Source organism: Arvicola amphibius, chromosome 7 (genome assembly GCF_903992535.2).
Source record: "Arvicola amphibius chromosome 7, mArvAmp1.2, whole genome shotgun sequence".
NCBI classification, from domain to species: Eukaryota; Metazoa; Chordata; class Mammalia; order Rodentia; family Cricetidae; genus Arvicola; species Arvicola amphibius.
In genome coordinates this window covers 78,576,457-78,599,108 of record NC_052053.1, presented here as the reverse complement: position 1 = coordinate 78,599,108, position 22,652 = coordinate 78,576,457, and the positions used below count along the sequence as shown (strand labels likewise).

Sequence of the window (22,652 nt, the reverse complement as noted above, 5' to 3'; positions counted from 1 at the left end):
GTCCTCTGAAGGGGCCAAAGTTCTGCTCACCAGTCCAGCATCCTTTGTTCCCGTCGCCCCAGGCTCTAGGTGATTTCTAGAACCATCCCTTCTACCCTTTGCTATTACTCTTAGGAATTCTTTTGTCCTCAGCTCTGTATGACCCTTCAAAGCCCATCTCCAGGAAGCCTGCATTGACTCCCAGTGTTAGTCATGCACTGAGGAACTAGATCTGTAAAGACCATGCTGGTCACAACTATCAGCAGCCAAGGACAACCTCTAGCATCGGAGCCTTCCAGGACTGCTGGGAAGACAGATGTACAACACCATCATGGCCAGTTTATCTGGTCCGGCCCAGGGCTAAGTGAGCTACAGCCTTAGCCCCAGTGATGCTTTTTACCTTTGCTTCCTCCCTGCCATCCTCCCTCCCTGCCATCCTTCCTCCCCGCCATCCTTTCTTTCTTTCTCCCTGCCATCCTTCCTTCCCGCCATCCTTTCTTCCTTTCTCCCTGCCATCCTCTCTCCCTGCCATCCTTTCTCCCTGTCATTCTTCCTCCCTACGATCCTTCCTCCCCGCCATCCTCTCTCCCTGCCATCCTTCCTCCCTGCCATCCTTTCTGCCCCATCCTGTCCTCCCTGCCATCCTTTCTCCCCCATCCTCTCCTCCCTGCCATCATCTCTCCCCTCCATCCTTCCTTCCCACCATCCTTTCTTCCTTTCTTCCTGCCATCCTCTCTCCCCTCCATCCTTCCTTCCCACCATCCTTTCTTCCTTTCTCCCTGCCATCCTCTCTCCCCGCCATCCTTCCTCCCTGACCCTTTACCGCCCATCTATATGACCTTTTTTACAGCTGTTTTTGAGACATGGCCTTGCTATTCTGCCCCCGCTAGCTTTGAACTCCTAGACTCAGCAATCCTCCTGCCTCAGCTTCCCCAGTGACCAGAACTACAGACACACACTGCTATGTCTGACTTTTACTCTATTGAGACTTAACTCACAAGCCACTTAATTCTCCTGGTTAAAGCAAATAATCTAACCTCCTGAGCATTTGAAAATCTGCATAGAACTCTATGACATTTTACTTTTAAAATGTGCATGTGTGTGTCAGGGGTATGTACAGGTGTATGTAGTGCCGAAGGAGGTGTCAGAAGCCCCTGGAGGTGGAGCGACAGGTAGTTGTAAGCCACTGGTGTTGGGAACCCAATTCAAGTCCTCTGCAAGTGCAGTTTGAGCTCTTAACTACGGGGCCACCACTCCATCCCCACAGTATATAACATCTGACACCCTCAAAATAAAACCTGCGATAACCCACTGTTGACCTTACTACCAACATAGTAGACCATAGCATAGGTTTAGGGGGTTTTGTTTTTCAATGTTTTTAATTTTTTATGTGTATAACTGTTTTGCCTGGATGTCTGTCTGCACCGTATGTGTGCCTGGTGCCTGTGGAGGCCAGACAAGAACATTGGGTCCCCTGGAACTAGTTACATGCAACTGTGAGCCTCCACGTGGGTGCTGGGTAATTGACCCTGGGTCCTCTAAAACAGCCAGTGCTCTTATTAACTAACAGGCCATTTCTCCAGCCCTGTAGCCCAGGACTTTATGTTTTGTGTGCTGTATTTGATGAAAGGGGTGAGGGGGCAAAAAAATCACTCTTTACAGGGACTTGAGATCAGGTGAAGAGTCAGATAAGCTCCATGTCCTTGTCCCAAGCCCTGAGTTTGAGCTCACAGCCGGCCGGTTTTGCACCTAGGAGGCAACACTATCTTACTGTGTTTGCATGTCTCTTTATTGGTGACGGTAGCAGGTGGGGTGTGTGTGTAAATATTTTTTATTTCTCGGTTATTTCTCTGTATTTTTAAACGAATCTCCAAAAGCAACCATGCTCCTCCACAGACCCACAGTTCAAACCCATGGTGTCTGAGGCTTCACTGTGCTCGCATTGCTGAGCCACACAACAGTCTCTTTCTAACCCTTCCACTGTCTCTGACGGGAAACTGAACCAGGCATGAAGGAGCACACCTGTGTCCTGGCTCCTTGGGGAGAGGGGACGCTAAGACAGGAGGATTCCTGGATTCTAGGCCTGCCTTGCAACATAGTGAGATCCTGTAAGAGGGGGCTGAGGGAACAGGCTTATACCATCAGCAGTCACCCCCAAGCATTCTCTCTTCCGTCCCTAGCACTAATAAGCTTCTACGAGGATTTGCCTATTCTGCACATTTCACATAAACAAAGCTATATGATACATGGTTTGGGGGGGTGTTGGGTTTTTGGTTTTTCGAGACAGGGTTTCTCTGTAGCTTTTGGGCCTGTCCTAGAACTAGCTTTTGTAGACCAGACTGGACTCGAACTCACAGAGATCCGCCTGTCTCTGTCTCCCCAGTGCTGTGATTAAAGGCGTGCGCCACCACCGCCCGGCACTATGATACATGGTTTTAGCAACTGGCTTCGTTCAACTGGCCTAATTCTGTCCCCTGTAGAGACTTCACTCCTTTTTACTGCAGTACAGTATCCCCTGCATGGATATAGCGGCGCCAATTTCACATCTCTAGCAAACCCATCTCTAGACCTTGAGTGTGCTGCACCAGAGAAACAGTTCGGGTGACCTCAGTCCTGGGGAGTTCACCTTCTCCAGGAGCCTGTGGCCTACCTGCTTTGCACCTGACCATGCCGCTAGAGACTCACGATGCAGACGGCCCGAGAATGGCTGCTTGTGATGGAGTTTCCGGGTTAGTCAGGCTGTTTCATCATGGTGAACAATTTAGGGGAGGGAGGACTTACTAATACTTTGCTTCCCTGTCTCAGGGTTTGGTGCACGGTTACTTGGGTAGAACGTCATGGTGGCAGGAATGCAGTATATGGCAGAGGGGGAATTCGACCCCTCTCAGTGGGCAAGAAACCGGGATCAAGCACACCCTCCACAGTACATCACCAGCAGCCTTCCTCTAGCCAGGCCCCACAGCCTGAAGCTTCCAGAACTTCCCAGAAGAGTGCTGCTAGTGAGGGACCAAACAGCCAGCATCGAAGCCTGCTGGGAACATTCAGACCATAAGAGGTAAGGAAGACGACGAGGGAGAAGCAAACTTAAGGATGAAAAGGCCCCTGAAGTTGAAGGTGAGGAAGAAATGAACATTCCAGAACAAGAAAAAAGCAAGAGGGCATGGGGGGGGGTGCGAGTTTACAGAGTGTGGAGCAGTGGAGAACAGAGTGGGGGAGGGCAACAGGACCCACCACATGGGTGAAACACAGACCATGAAACCAGAGGCCAGGAACAAACATCTCACGTCACTTGTTTTTTTAAAACATCCATTATCACAGAATAAAATACAAAAGCAATCAAAAATTATATTTCCTAAAAATAATTCTCCTTAGAGACTCACACCCCACTCAGTAAAATCACTGTGAAGACAGAAAGTGGTTTCAGCTTCAAATTTCTCAGAAGACTCCTTCAATGGCTACAGAAGCTGCAGTGAGTTTGTTCTTGAAAGCTAGTGGACAAAAAAAAAAAACCTCCTAAGAAGCAAAAGTTCCTTTCTCCGGAGTGCTTTACCGCCTGAACTAGCTTCTTAGTGGGTCAGTATCTTCAGAAAGCAAGCCCTGGGAGGGGCTGGCGGCATTCCAGGAGCAAGGCCAAGCCACCTCTGGCTCCACTCCTTCGGTCTCAGGTCGGTACACATTCCAATGGACTGTGTTCACTCTTCACAAAGCCCTGGGAAGGCAGCTGCTCAGTAGTGACCAAGGCACACCTTGTCCATGGCCATCTTTATCCTGGAAGAGACAGGAAGATGAATTTGGTGAGTTAGGCCAACCCTGAAAAAAGCAAGACATAAATCTCTCCTGGGCAGGAATCATTTAGGACAAAGCCCCTGGTCATCACCACCTGGAACCCAGCCCCTCTGATACCACTGGCGAGGGGCCCCAGAACAAAACTGGGCCATGGAAGTGCTGTCTATTTAGGCCAAATCTTCCTAAGCCCGTGGTGTGCTCCAGAACCATTCAGAATAATGCCCATCTTCCCCATGCTAAGTGCCGCTTTACCTGTCAATGGGATATGGCTTTTCACAGAGGTTGGCCAGCACGTACAAATGCCTCAAGGCATACTCGTACTGCAAGAGAACAAAGTGCACGTGAGCATCTCACTACGCAGTCAGCTCGCCTGCTTCTGCGTTCAAACACAAAGCCAGTTCCCTCAACCAGGGGTTCTAGGTCTGTTTAGGTCAATCTACGGATATTGACACTCTCCTGAGAGAGATGCACATATATAAGGGCCACACACAATCTCGGGGAGCTGGTGGGCCTACTGAAGTGCTGTCAAGTCTCAGGGTAGACTCAATGACGATGGCTGATGGTGGGGGGCCTTGCCTTTGATTCTGGGAACCTAGCTGAGGAGAGAATGGCACACAAACGCCAAGATGGATGGCAAAGCAGGCTCTTCCAGGGCTTGGTCTACAGGCCACAGTTTGCCCCCTTTCTCCAGCAGAATCCAAGCACTCCATTGTAACCCCAGGACTTTCTAGGGGGCAACTAGCTGACTGACACTCTACAATTGGAAGAAGCATCGTTCTTCCCTCTCAGTGGACCAGGGTGTGCTCCAACAATAAATCTTGGGGAATGGTCAGAAGTCACGAGGAGAAAGAAGCCAATGTCTGGCAAATGTGAGAGTCAGGTGAGGGGTGGGGCCACATCATCAAGAGAAGCAAGGACCCTTCAAAGTCAACAGAGTGGGGAATTGTCACCTGAGATTCTGGCAGACTGTCTGGGACCTACACATATAACCGTGAACCTGGACATCCAGGCTCCTAAGGCCCAGTCGGAACCTTCCACAAGCCAATGCACCGGAGTTTAGCTTTCAGCTCTCAGCAGCAGGGAGGCCTGAGGACCCTGGCTGGACTCACCGTGGGGGAGTGCCAGTTAAAGCAGTGTGTGCGGAAGTGGGTCACAGCCTCCCGGTAGCAATCGTGTGCTGTGAGCAAGGCTCTCTCCGACAGAAGTCTCTCAGCAGTATCCCCATACCCTGCCAGAAGGGAGACAATCTTCTGCACGGACTTCTCAATGACATGCCTGGCCTAGGAAGAAGAGACACAGCATTTTGAAACAGTTCTGGCTTAATGTTCTCTCTGGGCCCTTCAGTAAGAAGCACGTGCAAGGAAGTCTCCTGGCACAGCCTTCAACCCACAGAGGATTGAAGCAGGTTGATAAATGCATTCAGGGGAGATGGAAAGTGTGCATGGTTTCTGTGACACCCCAAAGATCTTCTTGACCTCCTACCACCATGGAAACACTGCTCCCTGACGCCTGGAGGGAGGGCAGCCCGTGCCCGATTTACACCCGCCTCCGAAGCACACCGCTAGCCTCCTCATTTGATGCGGTTCTTTGCCTGCCCAGGAAACCACGGCTGGTGGCATAGAAGGCACAGGGACCCCATGTTCCTCCCAGAGGAGAGTAGCGCTGTGAGGAAGACATTGCTGAACCCGACCCTGACTTCTCCATCAACGTCTCTGACCCACACAGTCTCTCTCCTTCATGGCTGAATGCATCACACACTGTGTGCTGGGCCCACGTGTGGTCCCGGATACAGGGTCCCTAGAGCTCTGTGAGCCCTGTAACGGCTTTCCTATGCTTCAGCCCAAACCCCAGAGCCGCAGAGTAAACATCAGCACAGTATCCAGCTGTCTCCTCTCACACTGGGCACAGAAAAGTCTGTAAATGGGACGCAATGCTATGCTGCACACACACACACACACACACACACAAAGTGCTTTTGTTTTTGAAAATCGGTTCTTTTCAGAAAATATACAAGGGCACAAAATGAGTTTCTTATGGTTATTTCTGAACAAGTTAAATGTTTTTTATCTTGATATTTTTTAATTCTTCATTTTATATAAAAATATAACAGTGCAATAATTACCAGGAAACTGTTGAATCCAGTAAGTAAGTGTGTAGACTTAGAAATAGTTTTCAGATTTACAACAGACACCAGAGAAATTCTACAATGTACACAATTGCTCAAGCCAACACAAGGAAACTCTGGTTTAGTTTCTGGGACTACCCAGAGGATAATGACAAAATGCCCTTTCATGACATTGTTGTTTCTTTTGTGACAGGGTCTCGTGTGACCCAGGGTGAGCTCTAACCACAAACTCAGTACTCCTGACCTCCCTGCCTCCACCTCCCAAGTGCTAGTATTTAAGACAGGGGACACGCTGCCTGAACCATTTAATTCTTGAAGGAGTAACAATAGACATAACAAGTACCATAGACAAAATCTCCCTAGGATCAATAAATAAAAGGTATTAAGAAGCCAAAGATTAGAAAGTAAAAGGGCAGTTATTTCCGCTGTGTTTGACACCACTTAAAAACACATCCTGGCTGGGCAGTGGTGGCTCACGCCTTTAATCCCAGCACTTGGGAGGCAGAGGCAGGCAGATCTCTGTGAGCTCAAGGCCAGCCGGGTCTACAAAGCAAGTTCCTGGACAGCCAGGACTGTTACACAGAGAAACCCTGTCTCAAAAAAATAAAAACAAACAAACAACAACAACAAAAACACATCCTGGCCACTCAAGTTGTTATTTTCCCAGGGGGGAGAAGGGGGACAGGTTTCCAAAAACAAAAATAATTAAAGCTAAGCATTTAAAATATATACAGGGACTGGGGATGTGGCTCAGCTGGTAGAGTGCCTGCCCATATGTATGAAACCCTGGGTTCAGTTCCTAATCCTGAGAACCACATACACTGGGGGTGATGGGACTCTGCACTCAGGTGGAAGGAGAATCAGAAGTTGGAAGCCATCCTCTGCTACGTAACAAGCTGGAGACAGACAGCCTGGGACACATGAGACTCTACTTGAAAAAAATAAAATAAAACAAACACGGATTTTTTTTTTTAATCTGTCCTCGTGTCCATCAGAGTGCCATGTTGACGGGGGACAAGTTTTAACACAGAGTGTGTTCGTTGGAACAGATGGGAACAAATGAGAGCTATGATTGAAAAGATCCTCCTGCCAGTCCCATCAACTTCTGAACATAGCAACAGTTGTGAAGGACAGACAACTGTTTCAGGAAGTAACCATGAGACAGCCTGATTTTATAGATTGGATTAAAAACAAAAAGACTGACTAAGTCAAGAAGTAGTTAGATCGAAACTTCTAGAAGGGATCACCCAAAGGCCAGAGCATCTTAGAAGGATTCTGAGAAGCTGGACCTCCAATCCTTTTCCTTCCTGGCGCTCAAGAGGCCAAAGTCATCATAAAGAATGAAGACAGCTTACCGCTCTGCTGTTTGCTCCGCTTTCCAAGAGCAAAGAGGCCGTACTCCTTTCTCTATGGGGGAGGAAGCACCCCAAGTTCTGGGTGCTGGTTGTGTATATAACAGGGGCCACGCACGCACACACACACACACACACACACACACACACACACACACACCCCTTCAGCCTTCAGTCTAAACTGGCCCGGCCTCTCAGAAGAGTCCTTTTGACCACTACTTACATCCAGAAGCTGCTGGATCTGCCCGACAAGATTCTGGGATTGCTTCAGGTCATTGGTGCTCAGCAGCTTTCTCTTCAGGATGGCCAGGGGCACCTCTGGGCTCGGGGTGAGGTCAAGGCGTGTGACTGGAGGCAGAGAGATGGGGGAGCTGGCTCTGTGCTTCATACCCTGAAACTGCATCACCTTCATGCTAGAGATAGACTGGAGAGAGGGGAGAACACAAACACAAACCGTTTGGTCAGCTAAGCAGCTGTGACAAGCAGGCTAGGCCCCTCTGTGAGAGGGTCGGAGTGCCCTCCTAGCTTTAAGAACTCTGAAGGGTCCCAGTCACCTGAAAACACATGGTCAACTCAAGCAGAGACAGACAGGCAGGGTGGCACACATGTGTGGCTGAAATCCACCACTGAAGAACTTCGAAAATACCCAGTGTGCTTTGCAGCAAGAGCTTCTTCATATGCAAAGCCAGCAGCAGATCCACAGTTTTAAAGTTTGTTTAAACTTGGGGAATCCTGAGTGTGCTTGCTCATCACCCCTGCTCCCCTGCCTGCCCCCAGGAGCCAGTAGCAAGGAGGTTCCGGCATCCGTCCAGGCTGAAGCTGAAGTCTGGGTCCCATGAGAACGGCATAGCCAGGGCCATGAGCCAGGCTGACACTGGGCCTCAGACGCTAACAAAATGCATACAAATGCCAGTCTATGTTTGTCAGACCTAACCCCAGGGGAATAAATAGCTTAAGTTTTCTCGTTCTCAAAGCAAGCAACGTTAATGCAAAACTCATTCTAAAACTGAAACCAAAATACAAACAGAAAAACAGAAAGTTCCAAAACATCCACCATTCACAGAGAGACAGACAGGCAGACAAGAAATGGACCAAGCTGAACACCTGTACTGAGACTGGGAAGCTGAAGGCAAAGCCACACAGCAGGGCATGGCACCTGAGTCACCAGTCTGGCTTTCACCCTGTCCTGCTCTCTCCCACACCCATCCAAGTGCCAAGCTAGGGCAAAGCAACCTGGCCACACTTGTGTGAATTTTCTTCTGGAATGCCAGAGCTTGCACCCAAGAACAGATCTCAGCTGGCAAGCTCTTAGGCCTGGGGAATGGCACACTGGAAACTCCATTTTAAGTTTTTTGTTTTTTTTTTTTTTAATTTTTAGCCAAGCTACACATCCAAAGCCTTCCCAGCCAAGGCTCAAGCCTTCTGCATGCAGCCAGAGAGCAGGTCCCTGAGTACTACTATCTGACCATGTTGGTCCTGGCTGGACAGAGTTAGCGGTGGGGTATGTGTGAACAGTCTCCAACTTCCAGCCAATGAGAACCAATGACTGGCAGCTTGACATGCAAAATGCGGGGTTTGGGGGGGACAGTCATGAAATAGAACGCATGCTTTCAGTCTCCATGGTCTCTTGCCACGTGACAGGCCCTTGCTCAGTGCTTCCCCCACACAACCTTGTCTGGTGTACCTGCCTACCCTGAAAGCAAGGGCTCTGACAAATGAAGAAGGACACAGGTCCAGAGCTCACGCTTAACGCCCAGATCTGTAAGTGCAAACCTGGTATGTCTGGTTCCTGAGCCTGAGACCCCAGGACAGAGAGGCTCCGTGAGGCAGAGCCATGCTGAGATCATTCCACAACTGAATCCTGTTTCTCCTTATCAAGAGACAAAGTTCTGAATGAACGTGCTTGAGGCGCCGGGATGAGCGAGCGAGGAAGCGAGGCCCCACTCACTTTGTTCCCATACTGCATGACGTGGCTGGTGTTGGTGTGCGACTTCACCAGGTGGTACTGCTTGTGGAGCGTCTCCTTGGTCAGATCCTCCTGCGGGAAGACAAACACAGAAGCCCTTCGAGGACTGCAGCCTGGGGACTAGGCCAAGGCGGGCTGAGCGGCCCTGACGCAGGGCCTTACCACGTCTGAGTCTTCCATCCAGTTGACGCTGTACCAGTCCCCCAGGTACGTGTTTCTCTTCTCGTCATAGTAGCAGGCGTAAGACGACTCCCTGGGGTTGGCGGCGGTGGTTGCATAGACTACGGAAGAGTCAAGGTGTACGTGAGACATGTTTTTCTCTGGCCTTGAACCACCCTTGAAACTGGGGTCCCTCATTTTCTCTGGCGACATCAAAGCTATATACTCAACACAGGGAGAGCATGGCTCTGTCCATTCTCAACAATAACTCCTCTCAAACATGGAGGGAAGATAGCCAAGAAGGGACTCTTATTGCAGCTATGAGCAAAATCTTGTGTACGTGTGTGTTCAGAACACAACTGCGGGGAAGACGGCTGACAGGTCTTAACAGACTGGGAAGCGCAAAGAACATGGGCCCAGTTTGGTTTAGGGAGGATTGACAATTATTTAGAAAACACTGAAACGGGGGCCGGGGGTGCATCAGAGTGTGTGCTGAGCAGGGATGAGGCCAGCAAAACAATTAAACTGAACAGAACAAAAAAGCCAAGCATGGTAGTACATGCCTATAATCCCAGCACTTGGGAGGTAGAGGGAAAATCGGGAGTTCAAAGACATCCTCAGTTATATAGCAAGTCTGAGATCAGCCTGGGCTATGGGGACTCCGTCTCAGACAAAGCACTCAGCTGGGCGGCACCTTTAAAGTGTCTGCATTGAAGATGTCACTCTTAACACGCAGGCAGTCACTGTCCCCACATTCAAGGACCAAGTCACCTACCTGCCTGAGATCAGACAGACTGGGCGACCAGCGCATAGCAAAGGAACAGAGCTGGTCCAGTTTGGGGCAGCATTGGGAAGCTTGCATAGAGATACCATCTTCTTGATACCATCATTTTGGGGGGTTGTTGTTGTTGTTAGAATTGCTTCACTTTTATTTTGTGAGTATGAGTGTTTGCCCGTTCATGTACTTGAACACTAGGAGGCCAGAAGAGGGCATTGGCTCCCCTGAAAGTGGAGTTGTAGGTGGTTTGTAGGTGGCTATGCACCTCCGTGGACCCAGACCCAGGTCTTCTACAAGAGCAGCCCGTGCTCCTGACCACTAAGCTGGGTCTCCAGGCCCCATAGAATCTTTATTCCCTATGAACACTTATAGAGCAAAAGAAGCCAGATCTGGCCACAAGCATGTCCCCTGTCGGCGTATCAGGCTACCATCAGTGTCCCTGCACAGGGGAAACACTTGGTCTCCAGCGGGCAGTATCAAAGGACAGCCACCTACCATTGATGTCATCAGGCAGGTGGTTCATCATGGATCCAGACTCACATGCTTCAATGTAGAACACCATCTGCAAGGATCCAGGGCAGGTGAGCTCCCAGCAGGCAGTACCGGCCACTGGGCTGTCACTCTTTCCATCCCTGCCCACAACCCTTTGCTTTGGGATCGGGGAGCCACTGTCGCTATACAGAAGCAGTTGCCAAAGGCTACAGAAGCCATCTGACAACCACATTTCTTCACTAATGGAATCGTGACTGAGTCAGCAGAACACAGGGAGGACTGGAGCTGCCCAATGCTGAAGACGCTGGTTCTGGTATCTGAACGTGAGCAGCTCCAGAGAGCCAGGCGGCACGTCGGCCATCTTTCTGGGTTAACATCATGTCGACCCCACCCTCTACAGCTTCTACAGAGGGTACAGAGCAGAAAGAGCCAAAGCAGACAGAGAGTAAGGTAGTAGGTGTTCGTCCCCAGCTGTCCCACACTCGCCTGTGCTCTCTGGACCTACAGCAGGTAACTCACAGCCCCTGCCAACACCAAGCTGGGGATGAGGCCCACACCGTGTTGTAACAAGCTCTCTAAGAGGTACAGTGAATGCTGGGACACCACTGGTCAAAGCCCAGCGACCTGTCCATGAGCCAGCTGTGCCAGTGTGGGCTTCGCTCCTGTACCTCCCTCAGGCTCCTCCCTCCCCAAGGCACTGGGGAACTGAAGTTACCTTCTGGTACATCTTGTGTTCATACATGTAGCGAATAGTCTTGTTCAAGTCCTTGACATGAAGCTGCAAGGTAAGACGTTGGGCATTCAGACCAGCATCCGAGAGAAGCCACCAACACCTTATAAAGTCCTCTTCCCAATCAGTAAAAGAAACCAGGGTGAGCAGTAAAACCCAGAAGCCATCTCAGGCCTTCCATTTACACAGTGACAGACAAGAGAGGACGCTTCTCTGGGCACAGCTGCGTCCTCAGATTCAGAGGCTTTCTGTGGTGTACTCAGTCCTGACTAACACAGGACAGGGAGAGAAGCGGCTAGAAAATAAAATACAACCTTCCAGCCGCAACTCTTGTTCCCCACTCCCTACCACAGCACCGATACCAACCCTGGTGGAACATCAGAAAACACATCGTAGGTTCAATCTCAACACACAGGCCTTGTTTTCTATTTCCCCTTAAATTTTAAAGACAAATAAAACGATCCTTTCCATGTATCTTTAAAGAGTTAAGAAGGGAGCAGTGAGACGGCTCAGCCAGGAAGAGTGGGCTGCCAAGCCTGATGATGAGCTGAGTTTGATCCCCAAGACCTGCAGGCTAGAAGAACTGACCCCCGAAAACTGTCCTTAGACCTCCACATGTGTGACGTGGCACATAAAATAGATAAATGTAAAAACCAACGTTTAATGTTAAGAGAAATTGCGAAGGGCATAGCTCAGCGGTACAGCACTTGGCTAACACACACAAGGCCCTGCATACAATCCCCAGTACCCAATAACAATGGCAACGACAAAAACCCACAATCAAAATGGTAAGCAGAACTCACATCATCACTAGGGAACACCAGGATTCCAGTAGCTCCGTGGTCAGTGAAGTAAACGAACACATGATCCCGGGGACCGCTGCCAAGAAAGGGCGGGAGAGCGTGAGCCAGAGACCTCACAGCTTCCCCTTCCTGTTTCCGTGTCCGTGTCCCTGAAAAGCTGCCTTCATCGAAAAGTTAAGAGGTTCGAGCAGGGCCTGGTAGCACATGGCTTTAATACCAGCACTTGGGAGGCTGGGCGCAGACTGATCTCTGAGTTTGAGGTCAGCCTGGTCTATCTATATAGGGAGTTCTAAGTCAGCCAGGACTACATAGCAAGACCCTGTCTCCAAAAGGCAGAAAGGGGAATATACATACATATGCACAAATGCAAGCACATGCTAACTCGGGAGGCTGAGCTGGACTACAGGTTCAAGAGCAGCCTGGACAAATTAAGTGGCACCATGTATCAAGAAATAAATAATGGGAAGGTGTGCTAGAGAGGCAGGCAGGCAGTCGTCGGGGAGGCATGTGTGTGCGGGCAGGCGGGCTAGGTTTGGACCTTAATGGTATATGCATGAAGTCATAAGAGGAACAAAAGCATGAGAGACCCTGGATCACAGGGGTATGTGGCACAGAAACACACCAACCACGTATCAGACTGTGTGGCCTGGGTCAGGACAGAGCTGTCCTCTCTAACTTCTCCAAAGTGTCAGGAGCAAAGAACTGTGCCCCTTCAGGTCCTGTGTGTACGGCTGCGGCTCTGAGAATGTGGAACACACGGAACAGACAGTACCTCTTCAGGACTTTTCCAGACCCCTTGCCCCTCACAGCCTCTGCATCGCCTCTCAGCACAGCGAGGAAGTTCTCCGGGGTCACATCCTACGAGGAATCAATCGGGAGTCAAAGCCAGAGCAGCTGTCACTTCTGAGCACAGTTCACACACACAGTCTGTGTCAGGCCCAGGGCACCCAGCTTCCAGTTCAATAGCCAACACTCCCACACCATGAGGGATGACATTCCTGGGGCCCCGGGGTCTGTGAACTGTGAAAATGCCATCTTGTTTAGGGCAGGTGGCAACTCAGCGAGCCTTTCATTCCTTCTCAATAACTATAAAGTGGGGGGACCACCCCCCAAAAAGATAAAAGATTCTGCCAGCACAGGAGGAAAATACTCAAAAGGACAAAAGAGGAAGTGAAGGTCTTGATTTGCCTCCAGCTTGCAACTTCAGATCTGAGTCCCAAGGATACTAGAAGTCCAAGGACACTCAATCATCAAAACCAAAGCAAAAGATAGAAAGAGGGGAAAAAAATCACCTACAGTTCTACCACCAAGGATTTTAAAATATCCCTATAAACCTATAGAAAAAGAAATTCTCTCTTAAAATGGATCAACTATATTGCATATATATTAAATTTCCATTTGATTTTAAGGGACCATAAAGTGAAACAAAACTGAAAGAAATGCTAAGCTTTGGGTCAATGTTTCTTTGCCTCCTAAGACATTCTTAGAAAGTTAAGAAAAAAGCCGAGCAGTGGTGGCGCATGCTTTAATCCCAGCACTCAAGAGGCAGAGACAGGCAGATCTCTGTGAGTTCAAGGTCAGCCTGGTCTACAAGAGCTAGTTCCAGGACAGGCTCCAAAGCTACAGAGAAACCCTGTCTCGAAAAACAAAAACAAAAAACAAGAAAGGAAGAAAGGAAGGAAGGAAGGAAGGAAGGAAGGAAGAAAAGAAAGAAAGAGAGAAAAGAAAAAGGGAAATGAAAAAAGCTATCTTTTAAAAAAGTTCAGAAAAAGAGCATACAAAGACCATAAATGCCAATTTACACAATATTAATAAAACAGGAGGATATTAACCATTAAGTGAGGAATGTATCAGAATATTAATTTTTAAAACCTATCTTCCACAATCCCAGAGAACCTAGACAACAAAGAGGCCCCTAAGAGAGACATACATGGATCTAACCTACATGAGAAGTAGAAAAAAGACAAGATCTCCTGAGTAAATTGGGAGCATGGGACCATGGGAGAGGGTTGAAAGAGAGGGGAGAGGAAGGGAGGGGAGCAGAGAAAAATATATAGCTATATGAAAACAATTTTAAAAAACAAACAAAAAAAGAAAACCACAGAAAGTAGATGAAGGCAAATAAAGCAAAACGGTATAAAACAAAAAATAAACTAAAGCCCGAAGCCACGGGCCTAGGGGGAGAAAGCCCTCACCTCGCCAGTGTAATCCTTCGGGACACCTTTATACACGTCTGTGCCATTGGGTCGGTTGATCACAATGCCTGGAGTAGGGTTGCTGAAAATTAAAGGACACAGTTGTAACACAGAACGTGTCTCCCTTTAAAACACCCCATTACAGGAACAGCTCTGTTCTTGAAGACACTTCCTGTTGCCTGGATAGGCACCAACGCATGCGGTTTGGGCAGCTAGGGATCTCAGTTGCCTAAACCCAAGTACTCCTAGTGGGAGCAGAGAGGAAAGGAGATCTTCAAACCCAGGGGAGGAGCCGAAGTGCAGGTGTCCTGCCCCTGCTGGGAATCAGAGCACCTTGACACAAGAGCTTGCAAACAACATTGCTCTCAGAAAACGGACAAAGCCAGGTGGTGCACGCCTTTAATCCCAGCACTCGGAGGCAGAGGCAGGCGGATCTCTGTGAGTTCGAGGCTAGCCTGGTCTATAGAGCTAGTACCTAGAAAGCAAGGGCTACACAGAGAAACCCTGTCTAGAACAAACAAACGAATAGAACACAAAGCAAAGCTGAACACACCAGGCTCAATTACCACAATCAAGAGGGACTCCGCCCAAGAGCCCAAGAGCTGCTTAGCTCAGGGACATACCTGCCTTTTCTCCGTTCAGAACACTTGGGCAAGTGTGCAAGAGAACACAACCAGCAAGGAGCATGGCAGGAGACCCTGCACAGACTGGAACCTTGTACAGGCGGGTGCCTTGCTCGGTGCAGAGATTAAGGACAGGTTCCCAACCTCAGGGTTCAGTGCTACAACCCACCCAAAGTACCTCCTTTTGCTCATTTCCTGTTTCCCACCACCCCCACGGCACCCTAAAACATGCTGAGAGCTCAACACATGACATCCCTGTGACTTTTCACCTGGGGCCACTCCCATTCCCACAGTGGGTCACTGTCCTAAGGAGCCCCATAAGCCTCACAGTGTTTTCAAATTCCGTTTCATGGCCAAGTTCAAAGCTCCCCACTTACTCCTCAGAGTTGGCAATGTCGTCATACATCATCACTACGATCTGCTCATCGGGAATCCCGTTCCGGTGAATGATCTGGTAGGCGTGGCATGCGTCTGCCTGGAAGAAATAATTCCCTCGGCTTTTAGACATCTCAGGGAAGGAGGCCATCTCGGGGTATGCTCTATCTTGCAGAAGACATCCCTGTGACTCATTCCCTACTGGTCAAGGTTTAACATCATTATTTTCAAAACCATTCATTTTCATTTTTAACTTCAACTTTAAACGATCCCCACTCTTATTACTCACAGTTACCTGATAGTAAGGTAGTACACATGGGCACAGGGGTGTAAATACACAGGCACAGGTGTGCCACACACAGGAACACACTGTCACACCTACAGGTTAACAAGGGCCCTTGAAAGTCCTAAGCAACTTGTTTTCATATTTCAGACCACACGACAGTGCAAAAGCATGGGTTCACGTCTCAGAGAGAATGGCCCAGACGGACGAAGCAACAACGTTCACAGCTTCTGTTTCGCCAAACAGTCACTGTCCAGGCAAGTGTGATGTCTCAAAGTCCAACTCAGAAGCCAGACTGGTGACACACGCCTGTAATCCCAGCTCTCTGGAAGTATATGCAGGAGGAATAGGAGTTCAAGGCCAGTCTGGTCTACACAGCAAGTAAGTTTGGTGCCTGCCCGGGTTCCTGAGACTATCTCGAGAGAGAGAGAGAGAAAGAGAGAGAGAGAGAGAGAGAGAGACAGAGACAGAGACAGAGACAGAGAGAGAGAGACAGACACACACACACACACAGAGTGAGCACAGTTTGGGAAATGCTGTTTTGATGATGACGACAGTTAGGAATGTAGCTCAGTTGGTAGAGTGCTTGCCTAGTACTCCAAAAGCCCTAAGTTTACATACACCACCACACAAACTGGGAGTGGTGGGCATACTTGCATTTGTAATACCACATTTCAGGGAGGTAAAGCCAGGCAAGAAGATCAAAGTCATCCTTAGCTGTGCAGTGACTTTGAAGTCAGCCTAGGCAACATGATATCCTGTTTTGTTTCATAACTTGAAACAAAAGAAGGCCATCAAGGGACCATCCCTGTAGGAACGCCTTGTTTCAGATGACGCACACTGCACTCTGTGCACAACTGAGATCGGGGATGAAACAGGTTGCCTAACTTTCCACTGACAATATCGTTCCAGGAACAGACACCTGCGCAAACACAGAGAGATGCTGTGGCCAGCATCAACATCCTTAGGCGGGCACTGCCGTATAGACCGTCACTGCACACAGCATCCCATGCAGCACAGCAGGTGATGAAGGAAATAGAGCATCCGCAATGCCTGGCTTCTGCCTGCAGATGCCCATTCAGAGGGACCTGTGTGGTGGCGAATACTCATGTTCAGCACCCATCTACTGTGACTGTGTAGGAACCATGGGTCCAGCACTCAGGAGCTGCCGGACAAGAAGACAGCTAAGTGTGAGACCTTCAGTTTGCCTTGGACTGACCTCAGGACCCTATCTCATTAGTCCTCAGGTGAGAAAGGTCTGTACCTGGGGCACAGGAGGTCACAGAGAAAGAAGCCAAGCATTTTGACTACAGATCTTAATGGTTCTTCATGCAAGAGCAGCAGAGAAATTCACTAAATTTACAGAATCCCAGAGAGAAAGCAAAGGGCTAAAAATCTAGACAGGAACAAAACAAGTCATCGATCATCACGTGCACAGTCATGTAGGATCTGAGAATGACATCACTTGGAGATTCTGCCCAGGATTCACATAAACCAAGGCAGCTAGCATGTCTAAGCAGTCAATTTTCTGTGACCAGAGTCACTTAAGCAGTCTGTCCTGGGACTGGAGAGATGGCTCAGCAGTTAAGAGCACTAGCTGATCTCCCAGAATACCCAGGTTCAATGGCCAGCGCCCATATGGCAGCTCACAACTGTAACTCAAGTTCCAAGGGATATGACACCCTCACACCAAAGCACATAAAATTAAGTTGGGTTTTTTTGTTGTTGTTTTTTTGTTTTTTAATTAAAAAAAAAAAAAAGGTCTGTCCTTAGATGGGCGTGGTGGTGCCCAGCACTTGGGAGGCAGAGACAGGTGGATCGCTCTGAGTTCAAGGCCAGCCTGGTTTACAGAGTTCCAGAAAGAAAAAGAGGGGGGAGGGAGGAAGAAGAAAGACCAGAGAGAGAGAGAGAGAGAGAGGGGGGGGGGGCAGAAATTGATAAGGTGATCCTAAAATTTACATGGAATTGCACAAGATGTACAGTAGCCTAATAATTAGGAAAAAGAACGAAGGTGAAGGCCTTTCACATCCTGATTTCCAAGCCACACAAAGGAAGGAAGGGTCTCCAAAAATGGTGCTGGATCAGATGAGACAGCCACATGCAAAAGGAGGAACCGTGTCTCAGACTGCACGCGAGGCAGCCCAGGGTGGATCACGGCTAGAAGAACACTTAAGGGACACAAGACACAATCTTTAGGACCTTGAGTGACGATGTCACAGATATGACACCAAAAGCAAGGTCCATAAAGAAAAGAATAAATTAGAGCTCACAGAATTTAATACTTAATGCTTCCAAAACATCACTGAAGGAAGGGCTGGAGAGATGGCTCAATCAGAGGGCCCGAGTTCAGTTCCCAGCACCCATGCTGGGTGGCTTGTAACTTTCTGTAACTCTAGCTCCAGGGGAGCCTCTGGCTTCTGTGGGAACCCTGTACTCACACGCACATACTGACACACAGACACACACATACAATTTAAAATATAAATAAGTCTTTCTTTAAAGAAATGTTAGCCAGACAGTGGTGGCACATGCCTTTAATCCCAACACTTGGAAGGTAGAGGCAGGCAGATCTCTGTGAGTTCAAGGCCAGCCTAGTCTATAAAAGCTAGTTCCAGGACAGGCACCAAAAACTGCAGAGAAACCCTGTCTCAAAAATAAAAACAAGAAAATGCTATTGAAGGGTAGAATGTAAGTCAGTGACAGAGCACTTGCCTAGCATACACAGCCCTGGGTACCATGCCCAGCACTGAAAAAAAAAAAAAAAGCCATAAAGAAAACATTATGAGGCTGGGCGGTGGTAGCGCACGCCTTTAATCCCAGCACTCGGGAGGCAGAGGCAGGCGGATCTCTGTGAGTTCGAGGCCAGCCTGGTCTACAAGAGCTAGTTCCAGGACAGGCTCTAGAAACTACAGGGAAACCCTGTCTCGAAAAACCAAAAAAAAAAAAGAAAAAAAAAAGAAAAAAAAAAGAAAACATTATGAGAACCTGAGAATAGAGAAGATCTGCAAAGACTACTTACATATAAAACACAAAGAATGTTTGAGCCAAGAGAGCTTGAAAAACACCTTACCCAAGAAGACAATGGCTCTAAGTCCACTAGAGAGAAGCTCAGCATCATTAGTCACAAGAGAAACACAAGCTGTCACGTCCCAGCCAGACAGGCAATAACAAGTACCCAGTGAGGACCAGGAGCTCTCAGATACACTCATGGGAATGTACAATGCCAGTCACTGTAGGAAGCCTCTGCACAGTTAACAATGCCTCTAGTTACCATAAGTGTCCACCCAGGAGAAACAAAACACTCATCCTCATAAAGACCATACATACGTGAGCTCAGCAACACTGTTCATGGGAGTGAAATAAAAAGCAGGCCCAATGTCCATCACCTGACATGGACAAGCAAGCTGTCCATCATTTGGACACAGTGGAATGCTATGTCACAACAGAAAGGATGGCAGTACTAACACTTGCGGCACTGTGGACTGTGCTCCGTGACATCATCTAAGGGAAGACAGAAGCCAAAGACTACCCGGAAGACTTCTGAATAGATAAAGTTCTAGTGGGGATCTAGAGGTGTAGCCTAGCCGGTGGAGTGGTTGCCGAGCATTCAAGAGGCCCCAGGTTCAATCCCTACCACTGCATAACATTGACTATGACAATGCAAGCCTGTAACCCTGGCGACGGATGATTAGAAGTTGAAGGCTATCTTCAGCTATATAATGAGTTCAAGGTCACCCTGGGCTACACAAGATCCTATCTTTTATCTAGGATCAGAAAGGGCATCTTATGCATGAGACAGAACGTAGATTATTAGTGGTTGCTTAGAACTACTCAGGGGACCACATGGGGTGATGGAATTGTTCTGGTGCTGATTCGTGGTAAAGTTTGCACGACTCTGCAAATTACTAAAATAATGCAGAGTTGTGAGTTGGGAACATGGGATGGCACCGAAACAATGCCTTGGTCAAGGTAGAGGCCTCAGGATGAGTTCTGTGTTGGTGCACTTCAGGGCTGCCTTGGGCCTCAGGACAGGCAGCCACTCACTCCATTTTATAAGTGGGATGAGATAAGGTTTGAACCCAAGTATCTTGCTCCATGCCCCCCCTCCAACATTCAGTGATTTCCAAGTGAAGTTGGGGCTGGCTATATGCAGGGCCCTCAGAAGTACTCAGCTGCCTCTACCTTAGGAAAGTCAACGGGTTCTGCACTGAGTTAATATGAAATAAAGCAGAGTTCAGTGAACTCAGATAATGTGGAAACAGCAGAAAAGCCACAGGAGGTGATGCTGGGCTGATCGTGACCTCATTACAGTGCTGATCATGACCCCTGCAGTAAGTGGGCGATCGCTGTGACTCAGCTGATTTCAAAGCTGACACTGGGAGTTGGCCAGGCTCACTGAGGAATCCCGTGACCTCCTGATACTGAAGCCTCTCACAATGTCACATGTACAGTGGGCATCACCCATCACCTCCAGCTGTAAGCACCGTAAGCACAGTACGACAGAGCGCTCAGAGAAGGCTAAATACAGCTGGCGTGTGCTTTATGCCTTCTCATGACCACGTATGCTTGCCTGGCAGGTGCTTATAAGCTCCTCCCCTCCTGACTCACATCCTGCCTTCCCGGCTGCTTGCATCCCAGCACAGTGGTGGGGAGGTGCCGAGCTGGGGTTCTGCGGTGCCTGTCCCAGCCTCCCACCAAGTCCAAAGGAAGAGGCTGAGAAGTAAAGTGAGCTGATATCCTTTGTTCCCGTTATACAGCGGGGACCCCAAACGCTCCTGTCTTCATCACTGTTGGGCCCAGCAGCCTCCTATCCCAGCCCTACCCAGTGCTTCCAAACCCTCTCCCTGCATGCCGTCTTCAAAGGATGCTTTGTTCCAGGCACAAGCAGCTGACAGTTGCACCAATAAGGACTAACTTCCAAGACATCAGCCTAAGTGAACAGTTTGTCTAGAGGACAAACTGTATGGCTGGCAGTCTGCTCCCTGCCACTTCCCCTCCCCAACTCCTGCTACCTGGCTCCTGTCCCCACCAGTCTCCCTTTTGCCTCTCTGCACTCCAAACACTCAAATTACTTACTGCCTGGCCCTTCCTGCAAGGATCTGCTGACTGGTCCTGAGCCAGACAGCCGTAATGTTACGCTGGGTATGGTTACGGTGAAGGGGCTAAGCAGGTTCACAGGGTTCAGGGTGCCACACCCCTTAGGGGCCAACCCAACTTCTCTATCAAAACAGTTGCATTAGCCAGGCATGGTGGCACACACCTTTAATCCTAAGTGGATTTCTGTGAGTTTGAGACCAGCCTAGTCTACATAGTGAGTTCCAGACAGCCAGGGCTACGTAGAGAGATCCTGTGTCCAAGAAAAAAAAATGTTTATTAAAGTCTCACTATGTTACCCCAGCTAGCCTGGACATCACTATGTAGACTAGGCTAGCCTCAAACTCATAGAGATCCATCCACCTGGCTCTGCCTCCCAAGCACTGAGATTAAAGGCATGCACCACCCACAAAAGTCTCCATCAAATTTTAGTTGCCTGGTCCTGTCAAAAAGAAGAAAACGAGGCTTTGTAAGTTGTCCTTCTAAGACAGCTCGCTGCTCACCCACACCCGCTCTCCCCACGCCTCTATTCCAGTCTCTCTGTGCGCCATTCTTGCATAATCCCGTCAGGAACATCTCTGAGTCAGACCCTGAAATTCCCTTTCCTTCTCCAGGAACTGATGCTAGCACAAGCATGTGGCACATGATGCAACTGTTGCCAGCCAGGGAGGGCAAAGTCCCCCACTGACTCCCAGGAAAAGGCCTATCACTTGAGAGAGAGCCAAACAGACAACAGGCACAGGCGGCCTCTTTTTTCCTCTACAGAGTTTTTGTTTGGAGGTGACACCTGAAGAGACTGCAACCATTTTATCACAAGGAGCACTTATCTGGAAAATAGAATTGTGTCAAATGGATCTTGAGTTTAAGTGGCCAGACTAGAGCTCTCCAAGCTTGCCATGTAAAACACTCAGGAGGTTCTGGAACCTAACAGACTGGCTCTTCCCTCACTGTAGTTTTGTGTTGCCTGAGTTCACATAGAATACTCAGCTTTCCCATAGCTCATTCTACAGAAGCATCTACACACACATACAAAAAAAAAAAAAAAAATCTTAGCCGGGCGGGGGTGGCGCACGCCTTTAATCCCAGCACTCGGGAGGCAGAGGCAGGCGGATCTCTGTGAGTTCGAGACCAGCCTGGTCTACAAGAGCTAGTTCCAGGACAGGCTCCAAAGCTACAGAGAAACCCTGTCTCGAAAAACCAAAAAAAAAAAAAAAAAAAAAAAAAAACTTAGTAAGGGTTTCTATTGCTGCAACAAAACACCATGACCACAAAGCACATTGGGGAGGAAAGGGTTTATTTGGATTACACTTTGACATTGCTCCATTGAAAGAAGTCTGGATAGGAACTCAAACAAGGCAGGACCCTGGAGGCAGGAGCTGAAGTAGAGGCCATGGAGAAGTGCTGCTTTCTGGGGCTTGCTCCTCATGGCTTGCTCAGCCTGCTTATATAATTTTATATATATATAATTTTTTTTATTTTATGTGCATTGGTGTATTGCCTGCATGCATGTCTATGTGTAGGTGTCAGATCCTGGAGTTACAGACAGTTGTGAACTACCATGTAAGTGCCGGGAATTGAACCCTGATCCTCTGGAAAAGCAGTCAGTGCTCTTAACCACTGAGTCATCTCTCCAGCCCAGGACCACCAGGCCAGGGATGGCACCTCCCACCATGGGCTGGACCCTTCCCCATTGATCACTAATTGAGAAAATGCCTTACAGCTAGATCTCACGGAGGTATTATCTCAACTGAGGCTCCTTCCTTTCTGATGACCCTAGCTTGAATCAAGTCAACACACGAAATCAGCCAACACACGCGTGCACACACACACACGCACGCACACACGCCTGACCAAGCTACACCCTGACCCATATCTGGTACTTAGCAGTTCCCACAGGAACCAGCTTTGTCAA

General features: G+C 48.8%; 1 protein-coding gene across 3 annotated transcripts in view; it reads right to left on the bottom strand.

Annotated features, from left to right (window-relative positions):
* Positions 1-3,259: 3,259 nt before the first annotated feature.
* Lgmn (legumain) overlaps positions 3,260-22,652 on the bottom strand; it is a 34,743-nt gene continuing 15,350 nt past the window's right edge. For all 3 annotated transcript variants that reach the window (XM_038337238.2, XM_038337239.2, XM_038337240.2), the window contains exons 3-14: positions 15,366-15,463; positions 14,366-14,447; positions 12,943-13,028; positions 12,171-12,246; positions 11,353-11,415; positions 10,641-10,707; positions 9,371-9,489; positions 9,191-9,280; positions 7,466-7,666; positions 4,875-5,045; positions 4,018-4,085; positions 3,260-3,747 (exon numbers count right to left, since the gene is read on the bottom strand). In XM_038337238.2, coding sequence (XP_038193166.1) covers positions 3,705-3,747; positions 4,018-4,085; positions 4,875-5,045; positions 7,466-7,666; positions 9,191-9,280; positions 9,371-9,489; positions 10,641-10,707; positions 11,353-11,415; positions 12,171-12,246; positions 12,943-13,028; positions 14,366-14,447; positions 15,366-15,463 — 1,164 coding nt within the window. In that variant the 3' untranslated portion in view covers positions 3,260-3,704. The remainder of the gene's footprint in view (positions 3,748-4,017; positions 4,086-4,874; positions 5,046-7,465; positions 7,667-9,190; positions 9,281-9,370; positions 9,490-10,640; positions 10,708-11,352; positions 11,416-12,170; positions 12,247-12,942; positions 13,029-14,365; positions 14,448-15,365; positions 15,464-22,652) is intronic.